This window comes from Crocodylus porosus, unplaced genomic scaffold (genome assembly GCF_001723895.1).
Source record: "Crocodylus porosus isolate Cpor-Errol unplaced genomic scaffold, CroPor_comp1, whole genome shotgun sequence".
NCBI lineage: Eukaryota > Metazoa > Chordata > Crocodylia > Crocodylidae > Crocodylus > Crocodylus porosus.
In genome coordinates, this window is record NW_017728921.1 from 19,377,145 (window position 1) to 19,394,968 (window position 17,824).

General features: G+C 43.9%; 1 protein-coding gene across 1 annotated transcript in view; it reads right to left on the reverse strand.

Annotated features, from left to right (window-relative positions):
* TMEM233 (transmembrane protein 233) overlaps window positions 1-17,818 on the reverse strand; it is a 20,117-nt gene extending 2,299 nt beyond the window's left edge. Inside the window, exons 1-2 of the mRNA XM_019539245.1 lie at window positions 17,614-17,818; window positions 6,370-6,504 (exon numbers count right to left, since the gene is read on the reverse strand). Of these exons, the coding sequence (XP_019394790.1) occupies window positions 6,370-6,504; window positions 17,614-17,802 (324 nt within the window). The 5' untranslated portion in view covers window positions 17,803-17,818. The remainder of the gene's footprint in view (window positions 1-6,369; window positions 6,505-17,613) is intronic.
* Window positions 17,819-17,824: the final 6 nt, after the last annotated feature.

Genomic DNA, 17,824 nt, shown 5'->3' on the forward strand with positions numbered 1-17,824 from the left:
GGGGAGGGGAGGAAAGGGGAGGGGCAGATCAAGGCCCCCATGGTGAGGGAGGGAGTGGGGCAAGGGTAGGGGCTGGGGTGAATGGGGCCAGGGTGGGTTGTGGGGCGGAGCTGTGGGCAGCTTATCGGGGGGCATGGCTCCCCACCATGGGCAGCTTGTCCAGGGGTGCAGGGGTATGTGCGCACCCCCAGGGAAGGCATGGCAGGGCACGTACCCTCCAGATTTGTGTGTGGAGTGGAGGTGGACTGCCCACTGTGGGCTGGGGCTCTGTGCCCTGCTGTCTTTGCCCCGGGAGCTGTGTGCTGGCTGCGCCGCGTGTCTCCTGCCCGCCTGGCTGTGGGAGGCACAACATGGCATCATGTGGCTCCTGAGGCACAGGCAGCAGGGCACAGAGTCCCAGCTCACAGAGGACAGCCCACCTCTGCCCACAAATCCAGGCGGGCACATGACCCCATGCCTCCAGTAAGGGTACACGCAGCAGTGGGAAGCTGCATCCCTCACCCCTGTGCCTCTGGATGAGCTGCCTGTGGCTCCGTCCCATGACCTGCCTCAGCCCTGGGGCCCCATTCACCTCAGCACCTGTCCCTGCCCCTGCTGCACTCCCCCCCTCACTGTGGGGGCCTTGATCTGCGCTCCCTGCCCCTTCCCTCCCCCCGCCCCTTCCCTCCACAGACTTATCAGCAGGGCACTGCTCTACAGGCTGCTAGGCTGCATTCTTGGCCACATGCAGGGTGTGGCTGCTCATGTAATTCTGTGTCTATGTGTGCCCCCTGCGCCCCCCGCTGTAATAGCCCAGGCCCTATGCCCAGGCTGCCCTGTGGCTCCTCTGCACTGCCACTGCGGCCCTGCTGAGTGGCCCAGAGGTGGTGGTGATGGCATCAGAGTGGAGCCTGGGTGAGGGCTCCAAAGCCACATGCGCAATTAATGCATTAAAAAAATTAATGCAAGAACCAATTAACACATTAATTGCTCACATTAACTGTGATTAATTGACAGCTCTAATCAAAATGACACTACTGATATCAAAGGAAGCTGAGTCAAGCAGTCTAAGGACAGAAGGGGGGAGTGAAAAGATCTGGCCTCTGATCCAGACTCTTCCAGATATACTGTGGACAATTCACATTCTCTCTCCACCCCCAGTTTTTCTTGTGTTAAATGTAGAATACTATACCTTCATGACTCACAGGATCTCATTACAAGGCTTAATATCCTAGTGATTGTAAAGGGCCTTGAGCTCTCAGGTAAATGATGGTAGAGAAGCTGAAAGTATTCTCATACATTTTTTTCCTTCGAAATAGATATTTTTAAATTAATAAGAAAAATGAGTGTGCATCTGCCCCTAGCACAGTAGATATATGCTTGCCCTCAAACCTCCCTGTGGGGATTATACCACACAGAATCACATGGCATACACATGCAGCAGGTCTGCTCTGTAACTGCAACATGTAGAAGCAGGCTCAATTAATCAAGTCTGCTGGAGTGTGGTAATTACTGTGCTCTAGCAGACTCCACCGTCCCACGTATCAGTGTCCCCACACTGAAAAATGGCAGCAGGGGTGCTTAATCACCCCCACTGCCATTTTTCAGTGTGGGGACACTAATAGGTGATACTGGGCTCTTGAAGCCTCTCTAAAGCACGCACCCACCCTCCTCCCACCTCCCAGAGCATGTGTATAAATGCTGACAATGCCCACAGATTACTGAAATCCCTGGGAGTGTGAACAAGTGAGGACTAGCATTTTTGATTCTTTGTAAACTGACATTTCCCACCTTTTCCCTGAGGGCCACTGCCTAGGGTTACTTTTTGAAATCTCTGCAATTTGCCTGAGGTTTGATCTAAACTGAGATTAAAGAGGGAGTCAAAAGTTTATGCTCCTCTAAACTAGTATTAAAATATCCTAACAGTGTGGATGAAATTCTAAAGTAGCTGAATACAAACCACCCCTCTCATGTGTGCATCTACCAGCTGGAAACTTGACCCTACCTTTGGCATCTAGGTTTATGATAAGCTAAGAGGGTGAGCTGCTGATGTGAATGAAAACAGCTCTGGGCACTTGTTCATTGGTAGGAGCCACTTGCATCCCTTTCCTGTGGTATTTTGGCCACCTCTTCTCATACTTATCCTGTCTGTGTTTTGGAGTTGAAAGCTGCTCAGGAAAGCTAGTGTTTTTACTTTGCTCTATCAGCTCTTAGCCATTCCCCACATTTCTATTCAACTCATTCCAGCTTGCTTTGACTATTGAATCCCATCTGAGACTTGTACCAGAAAAATGGTCTTTAGCTGATATGTTTCCCATATGCTTAATGGGAAAGAAAAATTGATTTGACCTCTAACTCCACTTCCAGCAGCACCCTCATCACCACCCACACACACATTAGAGTCAACCAAAATGGTTTTAAAAAATAAGGAGAATGGAAAGCTGCACAGAATCCTGGACTACTGATAGGATTTGGAGCACATCCAGCCCAGGGACTGGGGAGTGCAGCTCCCTCTGGAGTGCACTGATAAATACAATAAATAAACACACTTTTAAGGGAAAAAAGTTGGAAGGCTGGACTCCTCTTTGTTCAATTAATGAAACATGAACCAAGAGTTCCGTTTTCTTCTTGCAGCTAGCGGGACTGAGATGAAATCTCTCGCTGCACAGGCCCTGCCCTTGTCAGCATGATAGAATTATAAGATCCTCTCCTCCAAAAACGCAGGTTTGGCACTAACCCATTCACCATAGCAGTGTTAGACTACGCTAGCAAGAGATGTGAAGTCTGAGCCAGTACCCAGTGAAGTCAATGGAAGCAGTGCCACTGGCTTCAGTGAGCACTAGAGCAGGCCTGGAAAGATCAGGCCAGTGTTTTTGTTCAGCAGAAGGCAGGGAATTCATGCTGTTTACTACGATCAAGCCGGAGACAGAGTCAGGGCTCAATGCACAGCGAGGTCTACAATTCCCAGCTCTGTTTCAAGCTTTAAGGAGGTTTGCTCTTGCAGGTCAAAAACAGCTTTTCCCCCTTAGGCCTCAACAGATAAAATGCCTTTTAGTTTGCACTTCGGCCTAAGCTCCACGGTGACGTACGTGGTGTCTTAAGTTACAGTTTAGCAAGGCAGTGCAAGTGTAAGTTACATACCACCAGAGTGTCTGGCGGGGTGTAGCAGAAAAGGAAGCTGAAAGGATAGGGTAAAAGTTATAGCATGTGTAAAGAACAGCCTTCTTTACCTTTCACCTTCCTCTTGGACCTCATCAACATTTGGGAATTCAGCAATTTGTGGAGCTCAACCAGCAGTGACTTGTAAACATAGACAAGGGCATGCCAAGGTTTCCATGAACGGAGTAAACATGTCTTCCCTTTGCATAGTTAGCCAAAGTGGTGCATATACTAGGTTCACTTAACTGCATTTTTGAGTCAGCATTGGCTTGGCCTGCTTCTGCTCAACTCAGTCAACTTCCAAGTGTAAAGGAAACCTCTATTTGCTGTTTCCAGCTCCAACCCTCTTCTATACTTTTGGCATGTAAGTTACACCAATTTTCATGCACTTGCCAAAGGTTAATTTCCATCATCTACAAATCTGGCTCCTGAGTTGGATTTGCTCACATTTTTCCATTTTCCTTTATTTTAATCTTTTCTATATTTCAAGGACAAAATATTCAACAGAAAAAATAACAACATAAAAACACTTGCATCTCTGCAACAGGAAATTTTAGGAACGTGGGCACTGATATCAGAGAATCGGAGAAAAATAGGGCTGGAAAGGAGGTAAAAGTCATCTAGTCCTCCTTGCTCAAAGCAAGATCATCCCTTATACTGTATAAAAATCATACAAACAAAACTGAAAATATTCCACTCACCCCCTAGAAACCAATCAGTTTAACTGTGGAAAAATGTGCATTTTTTCCTTTTTCAATAAAATATTTGCTGGTATGGTTCCATTGATTTCAACAGAGCTCTAATAATTTAGAACATACATGGAATGGGGCAAATGAGATTTTTAATTCTCAACAGAATTTTCCCAATGGAATTAAGGGCCCAAATCCATACTGTGTTGAAATTATCCATTTATCATCGATTCTAAACATGATGCTCTTTCTCCAAGGCTACTGCTGCTCAGCCTGTCAACACATCCACTCTTCTAACATCTGAGCTCTAACTACTCTGTATGTTTATTTTATAAACAACATTTCAGACCAAATTTAAGGGTGAAACTAAACAGTAGGTTCACTTAACTTTTTCTGTCGTTGAGGCTTATTAGTACTGTATACCTGAACTGACCCCACAGCCAGTTTGTGGTACAGCAGTTGAAACACAACAGTGCCAAATTATAGCATGCTTCAGCATCCCATAATGTTAAACACTGCAGTGTCCTAGCAAACATTACTATGTTTAACAGGCTCTTTCCCATCTTCTTAGGCAGCTGTCGCCCCCTTCCCCCCCCCCCCCGCCACTTGACATACATGTTTTTAACTGTCTGCCCTCCATGAGAGAACATCCAACCCTTACAGAAAGGAGGCCAAATTGTGCTCTGTGACACTTGCTCACAGCCAGAATTTGGCTCAGGATCTGCCACCGGGCAAATCCCTACTAAGAAGAGAGTCACTAGACGTTGCCTTCCATATTTGAAGGCCGGCCTCCCAGCTGTACCTGTCTTGTTGGTGCATCCAAATTCACTTGCTGCACTGAATAAAACTATGTAGGGAGAAGGGTTCCTCAGAGGGTAGGAACTCCCTGAAATATGAAGAGCTCTTCTAGTTTTTTACCTGAAACCACCAGTCCCCATGGTCTATCTGCAGTCTGCCTCAAAGCAATCTCTTGGCACTTCTTCTGGTGCATAAGCGGCTACCACACCTGGCCACGTGCTCTTATTCTTCCCGGCTACGTCCAATATTTGAGCTCATGCACAGATGTGACCAGGCCCCAAGCACAGAATTCCAAGGGCCCCTGGTACCCGCCCGGACTGCGCAGTCCTGGTAGCGCACAGTTATTTTTAGATGCTACGTAGCATTGGTATCATGGTTTGTGCCCACCAATACTACATCGCTGTAGCGATGAGTTATGTTGCTGTAGCTCATTGCTATGGTGATGTAGTGTCTTGTGTAAATGTGCCCACAGAGCATTTAAGCTGACAAATCAGCCTGGACAAATCAAGTTGGACAAATCAGCCTGGCTTCTATAAAGGAGCAGCATGTTGGAATTCTTCGAGGGAGTCAGCCGGTGGATAAAGCAGTACAAGATGTTATACTTTATCATGGGCTACGTTATTTTTCAAGTTATATCCAGTGTGAGAAGCCCTAGTAGTCAAGGGGGAAGAGGGAAAGTTCGGTCATGGATTAGAAACTGGCTGAAGGACAAAAAGCAAAGTGGAGGAATAAAGAGTCAATTTTCCATCATTTAAAGAAGATCCATATGGGCCATCCCATACATCTATAATAAAACTGTCATTACTAGTGATCCGAAGAGGAGGTGAACAGAGGCTGGAAAAATTGCAATTGACCAGAACATCTATGCTAATCAGAACCAGAAAAGACTTGGGGGGGTGCATACAGAGGGACCTAACAATGCCTGGCAATCAGGGAACAGGGCAGAAAATGGAAATCAGTGCTACAAGATAAACATGAGGCTGTACACTTGAAGGTACAGACTACTCGGTTCCCAATTAACTGTCAGTGCTCAGAAAAAAGGCACAAATGTAGCTGTGGACAGGTGGGTACAAACAGATGGTTTCTTTGAATGTGCATAAGAAGTCAAATAAAACAAATTACAAGCCTGATTCTCAATTACTATGTTGCACCACTTGGCAAATCAAGGGGCTTTAAATCAGTGTATATACATCATTTAGACACAGTTTAAGGTTCCTTCATATTACAAGAGCAATGTAAAATGGTTCTGGTATAAATAACAAATTGGACGAAGGTGTGGTTGCCTTTTGGCATGCTTATTATTAATTAATATAAGATAATTAATGATATTTGCATGAATTTCCTGTTACTAGAAAAGAGACGCTGGTCTTACTGTCATACTAAGATTTGGCATTTATATGCGGCAGTGCCTTGCACCTAAGAATCTCCATGCATTTCATTTTACAGAGTGGGAAACAGATAAAGGGAGTGTAAATGACTTTCCCAAGATTAAACAGTAACCGTGTTGAAAAGGTCAATAGAAAACTCCATGTTCCTAATACCCAGTCCTTTGTTGTAATCCACAGATAACAATACTTCCTCCACATCTACAAACAAAATAGTATAAAGTTTGCTCTTGTAGGATATGAGAGTGAATCCTTGAATTTTAAAATTAGGCAAATATGATAATCGTTTCTCTTTTAATAATGGAGCCCCTTGTTCAAGCAAAAACTACTTGGCATGGAATTGATCACATTTTACTTACCGTTGTGAAATGAACTACACAAAAGATTCCAATGATCACAAGGCCAATGATAATTGATGCAACAGCAACCCAGAGTGCATTGCGACCTAGTCTTTTTGATCCATCTATGTCTCCTTGATTATAACTATTTAAAGCCTGCAGAACAGAAACAGAGAGTTTGTGACTATTGGTAAACAAAAATATTTCAATTGGTTTCACCAGTAATTTAATTTCCTGCAATTTTGCAACACACAAAAGACTCCAGAAAACAGACCTTTACTTTATAAATATATACTTATACTAAGGGTTAAGTTACTAAGAAGTATGATTTTCAACTTCTATGTTAACTCATTTTCAGGACTCACTCTTTTCTACTTTAAGTCATGATTCTACAGATGTTTCTCATGCTGCTTATACAAGTAGTCCTACTATAGTTATCAGCAGAAAGAGTGTCAATTCAACCCTAATCACACTCATTGCTGTGAGCTAGTGACTTGCATCTTCCTAGAATTTTTTTTTCAGCTTTATGTCAATTTTGATTTCATTCAGTGGAGCAGAAATTGAATTGCTTCATTAGCAACAAAATAAATACAAAAGCTAAAAGAAAACCAACCCCTCCCATTTATTGTTTGCATCCTCATTCCCACACTGTGTGCAACCATACGTACATGCATGCAGATAGTGGCAATGTGTAGGGGGTGCACAAGGGTGCATGTGCACCCTCTGAGAGTGGTGGTGCACTCCCTGACAGGCCACATTCCCCGCTTAGGTGACGGCCAGATGCAAGCACTGGTGCCACCCGTGTGAGCACTGGCCAGGGAGTAGGAGTGCCAGATGAAGCACTCCGGCCACTTGTGGGAGTGCTGCGGACGTTTCCAGGTTGGCACACTTGGCTGTGGGGGGACTCCCCCATCCCAGTGGGTGAGATTGGCTGCAGGGGACACCCCGACTAAGGTGGCACCAGTCGCCCATGCATGCACACACATAGATTTAATAGATTTCATAGACATTAGGGCTGGAAGGGACCTTGCAAGATCATTGGGTCCAGCCCCCTGACCAAGGGGTAGGAAGTCAGCTGGGGTCAGATCACCCCAACAAGATAAGCATCCAAGCGTTTCTTAAAGGTATCCAGAGTAGGTGCTTGCACCACTTCTGGGAAGAATCTATTCCAGACTCTGGAGACTCAGATGGTAAAGAAGTTTTTCCTTATGTCCAGTGTAAAATGGTCTTCCAGCGGTTTGTGACCATTCGACCTTGTTTTCCCTCAGGATGCCCTGGTCAACAGATGTTCCCCCAGTTCCTGATGCACATCTCTTATATACTTATAGGCTGCCACCAAGTCACCCCTGAGCCTTCACTTCTCCAGGCTGAAGAGTCCCATACCTCCCAGCCTCTCCTCATAGGGCCTGTTCCCTTGACCTCTAATCACGTGCATGGCTCTCCTCTGGACTCTCTCAAGCTTCTCCAACTCCTTTCTAAAGTGTGGGGCACAGAATTGGATGCAGTACTCCAGCTGTGGCTTCACAAAGGCTAAGTAAAGTGGGAGCATGACTTCTTGGGTCTTGCTTAAGAGCATCAGTAGACGCAAGCCAGTTTTATTTGCTTTGCCACCTGCAGCATCACATTGGTAGCTCATGTTCATCTTATGGTCAATCATGACCCCCAAGTCTCTTTTGGTTGTGGTGCTAGTGAGTGTAGCACTGCTGAGCCTATAAATATGATGTGGGTTTTTTCTTCTGAGGTGCAGCACCTTGCATTTCTCTATGTTGAATGTCATCAGGTTTTGATCCGCCCACCTTGTGAGCCTGTCCAGGTCGGCCTGAATTGCCAGCCTATCTTCTAGAGTGACCGCACTTCCCCATAATTTGGTGTTGTCTGAGAACTTAACCAGTTTGCTTCTGATACCCAAAACCAGATAATTTATTAATATATTAAAAAGTATTGATCCAAGTCCTGAGCACTGGGGGATGCCACTGGTGACCATACACCATGTTGACTCGGTTCCATCAACTATCGCTCTTTGGGTCCGACCACGGAGCCAGTTCGCTAGTTATTAGACTGTAAGGTTATCGATGTCGCAGTTCCCCAATTTTACTATGAGGACATCATGGGAGACCAAGTCAAAGGCTTTTTTGAAATCTAAATATATGACATCAACCTCTTTTCCTTTGTCCAGGTGATGCATTACCTGGTCATAGAAGGAAATGAGGTTGATCAGGCAAGACCTACCCACAACAAAGCAATGTTTGCTATCTCTCAGAATGCTGCCTTCTGTTAGTCTGTTGTTGATGGTTTCTTTGGTCATTTTTTCTAAGATCTTTCCAGGGACTGAGGTCAAACTGATTGGCCTGTAGTTCCCTGGATCTTCTTTCCTTCCTTCCTTTCCTGAAGAGAGGCACCACATTGGCCCTCTTCCAATCTTCAGGAACCTCTCTCAAGTGCCACAAGTTCTGAAATATCCTTGCCACTGGTCATGTTATGATGTCAGCCAACTCTTTTAGCACTCTTGGGTGCATTCTGTCTGGGCCAGCTGAGTTGTGGATGTCTAGCCTCTCAAGCTATTTTCTCACAAGATCTTTGCCAATTATAGGCATATGATCACCCTTACCTTGGTAGTCCTGCATCCTGTCAGGCAGGGTGATCCCCTTCACAAAACAACTTACCTTATAAAAGACACAAAGCAACTTACCTTATAAAAGCAAAGAACAGAAAACCAGCAGCATGAAGAATATATGTGCTGTAAGTAAGCGTATGAGCAAGCGAGATGAATGTCACTGCAAGGTCTGTAAATGGACCTAGTTCATTTCCCATTTTTTTCCAGTGTTTATTTTTCAAAACCAAATTTTGAAGACTTGATTATTAGTTCCTTGTTAATGAAAAAAACAAAGTAAAGACACTTACTGTATGAACAATCACTGGGCAGGGACTTTGCCTATTTAGATTTTTGTAAAGCATTTTATATTATTAATTATCATTATAATATAAATGTGTAGGTGTGCAGCATACACAGTGTTCTGAGAACAGCACCCTAAAATTAATCTGGCATTTGTATGAGTGCATATCTTCAAGTATATGCTTACATACTATATATAGCAACTATTCTATAGTAAGAGTCATAAACTATAAGACCAGAAGGGGCCATTGTGAACACCTAAGTCTGAACCATCTCTAGAAAATAGTCCATAGGCATTCTCTGAGTTAAATCTTCTTTGTACTAGATTGTATCTTTTACAAGCACTCTGATATGGACAACCCCTATATATTCCGATTTATGTGAGGCAAATGGCATTTGGTAACTATTCTTAAAATTCATCCATTGGAAGGATTAGTTTGAAAATTTAGGGGAGCACGATGGCATGGGAACAGGTCCAGATTTCTTTGTCAGATCAAAAAATGGGATTACCTGCTGTATTTCCCGGAGCAACCAAATTAGTCACAACTTGATTTTTTTATTATTTACTGACATTCAAGACATATGCAACATGTAGGGCTTACCCAAGACACTGAAAGAATTGGTCAAATAAACCAGTCTGTGGGCTAAGTAATATAGATTTTCTTTAAAAAATTAATTCAGGAGGCAGCAGCTTATACTATTATTAAAGTATTTAGTTGTGGGTTGCTTTGTACAACAGACAGAATTATAGCTAATTCAAGGCAAGTGAGGGAACTCAGGCTATGGACAGCAGGAAGAAAATTAACACAGGTGATAATAACATATACAGTTGAGTTTAAAGGCCCAGTTTTGCCCTTTTTTTCGTGCTAAAAGTCCAATTCCACCCTCTCTACAGAGTAAAACAGTCAACAAAAGTGCTTCATCCTCATACGTGTTTTGTGGCCAGCAGCCAATATTTTTCACTTAATTTGAGGTTTTCCTGGCAAATTGTCTTAAAGAAAGCAGTGTGACAAAGGAAATAAAGCAGTTGTTTTTTACAGTTTGAAAATTCTTTCACTGCTCTGTGCTGTGTCCTGTTTACAAAATGCCTCATTTGGGAGACTTCAGATGGAGATTTATTTGAAAGACCTTAGTATGGTCTAGTGCAGTGGTCTCCAAAGTGGAGTACGCAAGATGATCCACTGGGGTGCGGGAAGAAAATATTAGAACTTCTGTTTATATTTATATAAATATACATATATTGGGGGTGCGTGCTTACAAATTTTTTACTGATAGGGGTGCGCGATCAAAACAGTTTGAAGACCACTGGTATAGTGCATAGGCCCAAAATGGAGATACTGATATTAAAGGAGAGATTCATTGCTGAATGAGGTACTGTGAAATCCAGTGAGTTTCCTAATGACTACTGCCACCCATGATGACCCTTATGAAATCTGATGGGGTGATTTACAGAGTTTGCCTGGTTCAGCTACGGTGCCTTAAACATATTTTGCCACAACAGCAAGTCGATACACATAGATCTCTTGTACTAAGTCTGATAGCATAGCACCATGCTAACCTCTGCTGGTTTAAGTGAGTGCTCTAATTCCATGGTCTGGCCTGAGGAAACACAAGTCTGTACCTAATGATACCTGGGTTATTGTTGTGACCTATGAAATTTAGGACCTGTCCAGTAAAAACAGTAGGAACACGAGAAATGATTACACTGGCATCAGTGAGCTTTGGATTAGGCCCTCAGGGAAGAGCACGGAATGATGGTCTTTAGCATCCTATCTACAGAACTGGGAATCTGTAAAGTACCAGTACACCTGGTATATCTGTTTCTGTGGACTGTGCACACTAATAAAGGAAGCTGTAATTGCTGTAACCACAAGACAAATACATCTTTGTGGCCACTGATAATAAGGATGGATAAGACATCTCAGAGTTTTGGGGTGGGGGTTCTCAAGATGCTGCTAGTGGTCCCAGTTAAGGGTAGTAGAAGGCTACTCCTGTGCACTTACCTACTTTCAAACATTCGTGCTTAACTGTAACTTTGAATTTCACATTCTTCTAATGCCTTTCCATTTTTTATAATACTTTTACCTTTAATTTACTGATACAAACTCTCAACCTTCAGACTTATTTGTGAATACATTTATGTGACACAGTATCAGAAAAGTATTTCAGTTAATATAAATCATATACTTTTGATAGGTAGCTTTCCTGCTGTTACATACCATGGTCTGCTGTTACAGACCATGAAAGTGCATTTGAAACTGAGAAGACACCAAATATTACTGCATAGCTTTTGTTCCCTAAAGACCCAATCCTTAATCTTAGAACTGTTTAGCCGCAGTCAGCATCAGAGGAAGACCAACAGACTGTAATAAGGGGTATCATTTGCCAGACACTGTATATGTTCTGTTTATTAAGGAACATCCAGGGTTTCATGGGGCAAATCCATCCCTGGTATAACTTTCTTGAGCTCAATGAAGTTAAAGAGAATAAATAAATTTCTGTAACTTCCTGACTTAAATTGTGGCTGGTGATTTGTTTTTGAGCAAGGGCTAGTGCAAGTAGAAGGAATAAAGCTAAGCAGGAATTGGATTTTCCATTTAGTGGGAGATCCTGTGAGTTCAATTTCCCCTATCCTCCCATTCTGGAATGAAAACAAAACAGTTCAACATTTTTTTCAAAACAAAATTCCTGCCCCAGGTTTGTTTGGGGTCAGGAAGAAAGTTTCATTAGGATTTTGCTGTTAGTTTTGGACAAGTCAAAAGTGAAAAATCATGTTTCTAATGAAAAGGCAAAATGCTCCATTCTGAAAATGTTAAAGCAGGACACTTTTACTTGAACTGCTTTATGACTTTCTTTTAATTTTTTCCCCCTTAAACTTAACTGACACCCACGTGTTCCTGTGAACTATATTGGTTTTCACAGATGGGAATTTCCTGAAAGAAAAATAGCTTGCTGCAAAATTCCCAACCTACTCCTGTAAAGGAGCTTCTCTTCTTATAGTCCTGTAAGGCAACTGGGCTTCCTGAAAAGTATGTTTCCAGGGATGAACTGCATATTTTGTTTAAGAAAACCAACACCTCTGGTGGCCAAAGCCAAGAGCAGATCAATGTTATTTATTTATTTATTGAATTCAATTTAGTTACTGTAACAGCAGTCCCCTGTATGTTCCCCTGTACAAGGCTGTAGACACCCCAGCACACAGTCAGCTACATCCCTCTTTTTTAAAAGTCATTTTGTTATTTATAACTATACTTTCTAACTGGAGCTACATTCCCACAAATGTAGGGAAACATTAGCAAATATGCCTAAAGCTGACCAGGACAAATGCTTTTTAAGCAGCATTTGAACACTGAGAAAGGGAAGGACAAGCTCCAAAGGACATGTTGCACCACTTTGCACTTCCACTTCTTCCAAAGACTTTCTGTAATGCCTCTGCTCAAGAAAACTAGCAGACATTCACATTCAAACAGGACGAAGCCAGTTGTGGCCTGAATTGAATTGCCATTGTGAACCTCAGACCCTGAATTCTAGAACAAGTAAAACCAGGCAAAAGTGGCCATATTGCCCCACTGGTCTCTCAACTCAAAGGTCTGAAGGGGCATTGCCAAAAACTAACAAAGGGCATTAACCAGAAATGCCAAGTGGAAATATACATGAAAGAGCCAAATCTTGTTCCATGTAAAGCCAATATGAAGCTTACCAGGCTTCAGTAGAAACAGGGCAGGCACAAAATTAACAAAGGTGTTTGGACACTGGAGTCTGAGCAGAATCTGACCCAGAGCTCAGTGAAATCAGTGCAAGCCTTTTAACTGAAGTCAGTGGTATCTGGATCAGGCTCACAGTGAACAGAGTGGAAACTGAGGAAGATACTAGAGGATAACAGTGCATCCATTCACTTTGCTCTTTTGCAGTGCCTTTCATGCTAGGACCCTGCTCACATCTAACTAAAAATACAACACCCCTTCTTTAGGTATTAAAAGATACTGAAAAATCCTTTTTTGAGAGCACTATGATCTGTCTCTGTGGTGGGGTGTATCAAATGGTTAATATAGTAAAGCCATACAACAGAACAGCAGAAGCAGAAGAGAAACAAGTATTCAATATCCCACTGGAAAAGCAGAGCAAGTCAGGTGGGGAGAACATAATTATCCAAGGAAGAATTTTGGAAAGGACACTGGGGTAAACAGATCTCCGTATGCAAAGTGCCAAGGAACCCTCAATGACCTCAGCTCTCTTGGACCGCAGTTTAATGTCTTATGCGAAAGAAAGCATGTCTAGCACTACAGGACTACATCACCCTCCTCGGCTCCATGGAGAAAAGGTTTTGCTTGTATTAGTTTTCAGTGTATTGCCTTTCAATTTTCTTGACTGTTCCCCTGGTTTTGATGCCATGAGCAAGAGAAAGAGAAGCCCCTGATTTCTCCTCTCTTAATGAGAGAGGCAGGAAGTAAAGAAGAGAAAAAAAAAGCGTGGGTAGGTAGAATCTGTTCCCAACTGCAGGAAAGGAAATATGGCCTAAAATGGCTAAGCCTGAGGCCTCGAAACTTGAGAAAAGGTGGAGTGAAATCAGGGAGATCGAAGGAAACAGAGCAGAAATTATAGAGGGCAACATGAGAGACGGAAGGAGCTTGAAAACAAGTCTGTCATTTAATCCCCAGGGTCGGTTAGAGCCCAAGAGATGATGCATTTCTTGTGAATAGTATTTTGGTTGTCAGCATTTGAGAAGAACTTTGGAAGGATGTGACACAAATGGAGACTGAGCCCAAGCCCGCCCCTGCTGGAGTCGGTGGGAGTTTTGCTATTAACTTTTCTGGGAGCAGAATCAGGCCCATACTGGAAGTGGGCATGTCACCATCTCTACTAGCAACAACTCTGTAGCATTCTTTCTAACAGCAAGGTCTCTGATTATCTCTACAGCCTGGGCGGCCAAGTACCTTCTGTAAGGAACACCGCACAACACTTTACTGGGTATGAATATAAATCTGTAGGGATTTTGCAAAATATCCTGGAAAACAAAGGATTTAGATTCCAGAAGATGTGAATGTGCAAACAAAATAATGTTCCAGTGCAGAACAGGGTGCAAGTTCTGGAAGAAGCATTTACAAGTGCTGAAGGTCTATGGGGTGGTAATAGGGTTGCTTCAGAGAAACCTGGGCAGATTACTGGTGTGAGAAGGCAGTGGTTCAGAATGAGGATGATGTGGAGACAAAGGACTTTCATGCAGAAGTAAAGAGCTTTTTCTCTTCAGGGAGTGGGAGGTTAAAAGCTGCCCAGGAGTGTTCAGCATTCAGGAAGTGCTCTTCCCACAATGGTTTCTATATATCCCATAGAGACAATTATTTGAGCCTGCCTATAAAAGCCCATGTGATTTTAAACTGAGCTGTGGATAAAGACCTCTCCATAAGGAGAGAACAGTGTTGTAAGGATCACCAGGGGAACTAATGAGCCAGTTTCTGCCCTCAGCTGTTACTTCTGTGCAATTCCTTTGGCCTTGGTGAAAACACAATTTTGAGATTGCAGCAAACAGGCATTTACAAACCATCATGGTGAATTATTATTTTATATTGATATAGTATCCAAAATATTCACAGATGAAAAGGATGCTAGAAACCATCAAACCAAACAGCCTTCAATCAAGAAAGACGGTGTGTAGCATGAGATTTTTAAAAACAAAGAAAAAGGGAAAGGTAATGACAGCCAATGCCCCGCATCTCTGCAAAATGTGTCCATCAGGAACACCTTGGAAATGTTATTTGAATTAATGTTCATATTAAGCATGCATGTTGGTGTCCAAATGTGGTTACTGATTAGTTTTAGACTACTGCGTTTTATTACATTTTGTCTATGTGTAATTATATTAGTACATAAATTGATGAGTTATTTTTTTACTTAGCTCTTCAGCCTATCAGATAAAGATGCAAGGTTAATCTTTTAAAGTCCTTCAGTCCTTTAACAATAGTAGCTTACTAACAGTCTGGGTCATATCAGTTTTAATAAACTGAGACCCAATTCTGCTGCCATTATCCAGACAAGTAATTACTCAAATGGTCTTGGTGAAATCAATGGGGCTACTTTGGTTAGCAAAGATCTGCTTACACAAAAGTTTGTATGGACCAGCCTGTTTTGAACCAGTGAACTTAGTACATTGATTTTCATGTGTTACTGAAAAAGAATTCAAAGTATCCGTGCTTTACATCTTATTATGGAAAAAATAGTGTCAGACTGTCAGAAAAGCCACTATTTACTGCTAAAAATCACATCTGTGGAATGTAAATGGGTGAAGCAAAAAACACATCTGTTCAGGATTCTGCTTCACAGTTTTCACTTTCATATGCAAATGCACGTCAGATTAAACTTCTGCAATATGGAATTAGCTGATCTAACAGATGTAGTTAATTGCTATAACCTTTGTCATTAGGATAACAGGCTAACAAAGGCCAGGCTTGCCTCATCTTTCTCTCCATATTTTGTCTGATAAATATTTCAGTTTGTATTTATCTAGCAGGAGAACTCTATACTGAAATGCTGATTTATGATAGACACTATTATCTCTTAATGGTTTTGGCTGATCCACTGAGGTACTTAGGCACATGTCTAACTTTGTTCATGTACATTAAAGGTAGGAAAGTGCTTAAGTACTTTACTGAATAGGGAATTTAATTGTCAGTAGGACTGCCAATAAAACTGATGGAAGAAAACACTTCAAGATTCAGGACACAACACTTTGTAACTTTCTTAAGTCTATAAATCTCCACCTCCTTTCTGTCAAGTGTGAGCAGCACCATCTCCCAGGTTCCCCATGGCCATAAGGACAGCTGGATAAAAAAAAACAACAACAAAAAACCCATCTTGGCAGGTCTGGGCTGATGCTGGTAAGAAGAGGAGAGCTCTTAGAAAAAAACTTGTTTCCTCAGTCACAACCCCCACGATCCAGGACATCTGTCCTCACATTCTTAGTCAGTCTGCAGTCCCTGGATTCATTCTGCTACTGCATGCCTGAAATGTTAAGTGGCAAAAAGGACCCAGTTCTCACCATGATCCACCAGAACGTGCACCCCACCTGCCCCGCTCAGTTCTGACCCTGGAGATTTGTGCCTTCGTGACCTCCAAACTTGTGTATCGTTACTTGCTACATAAATATCCCAAAGTGCTCCAAATACTACAAAACAGCAGCCCCTGCCTTTCAGCACAGGTGGCTATAACACACTCCTTTTCTTTCTCCCCCTAATGCTCTCATTGGCCCCACGGCCCAATTCCAGGTCTCTCTCCTGACATCCAAAGCCCTCCATGGGGCTGGCCTGAGTCACTGAGAGATGAAGTCTTCCTCTGCCCTCCTGCCCCTTCAAAACAGGAGCAGGGAAACCAGTAAGTACAAGACAACCTTCCTTGCATCCATGCTGGCTTCCCTCACACAAGGGAAACGAAGGGTTGCAGGACCAACTCCACCCAGAACTTAATGGAAACAGCTTTTAACTTGGCTTTCCCTTCCTGAACTTTTCCAAGGGAAACACAAACTAAAACACCTCTAAAAGAAGCTATTTTTCCTAGAGGGTGGGAAGGGAAGAGAGAAAGTATTTTAAGTGTTTGGAAAGCACTCAAGAGCCCACAGTGAGGTGGGTCATGAACATAACTAGATAGGTAGGCATCCAGAAACCTTTACTCCCATGTGCTCCCATCCCACAGCAGAGAGCATCCCAGGCGGGGCTTCTCTGTGCATTTGAGCAGAAAGAGCAACTCGGTTCTTTGGTTCCCGACATCGGGGACACAGACCCGATCCTAGCTGTCTAACGCAAAATGGTGGCTCAGCCAGTAGTCCAAAAGGCACAGCCCTGCGTGCTCACCTGCTCTAACCCCCTGTCAGACCGACATGCAGCAGCTGGCAAGGGGGAAGAGTTGGAGGTGATGTTTCAGGTTTGCCCCCAAAATTGTCAGGAGCAGAGAAGCTGGCAAGTACAAGACCAAGCTCCCTTGCTCCGGGGGAGGGGAAACCTGGCTGTCCTCACGTGAGGGCAGCTGTGTGCACACATCCTTTTCACTCTCCCCTAAGACCTCTCCTTGGCCCCGGAGCCCGGTTCCAGGTCTCTCTCCTGGCATTCAAAGTCCTCCAAGGGGCTGGCCCTAGGCACTGAGAGATCACGTCTCCCTCTGCCCTCCTGCCCCTTCGCAGCGGGACCAGCGCTGGTGAGGGCAAGCTGGCCCCCCTCAGGCAAAGGAAGTTCGAGGTTGCTTTTGAGCCAGGACCACCGGTTCCTGCCAGCGTCGCGCGCGAAGCCGAGTACACGGGCCCCGCCAGCCCCCCGGGCCCGTGCCTGGGGCCGGGGCACCTGTGCTGCTGGGCGACAACCCCTCCTCCCGCCGCCGCCGGGACTCACCATGACGGAGTAGACGAAGGCCACGATGTTGATGGGGTAGGAGGGGCAGAAGCAGGAGAAGATGGAGAGCAGCAGGTAGTTCTTGGGCATGGGCTCGGGCGGCGGCCCGGGCAGCTCTTCCGCCAGGGTGGTCTCGGGGCTGCTGTCCAGGACCCGCTTCAGGTCGGAGCCGGCGGCGGGGGCCGACATGGGCGCGGCGGGGCCCGGGCGC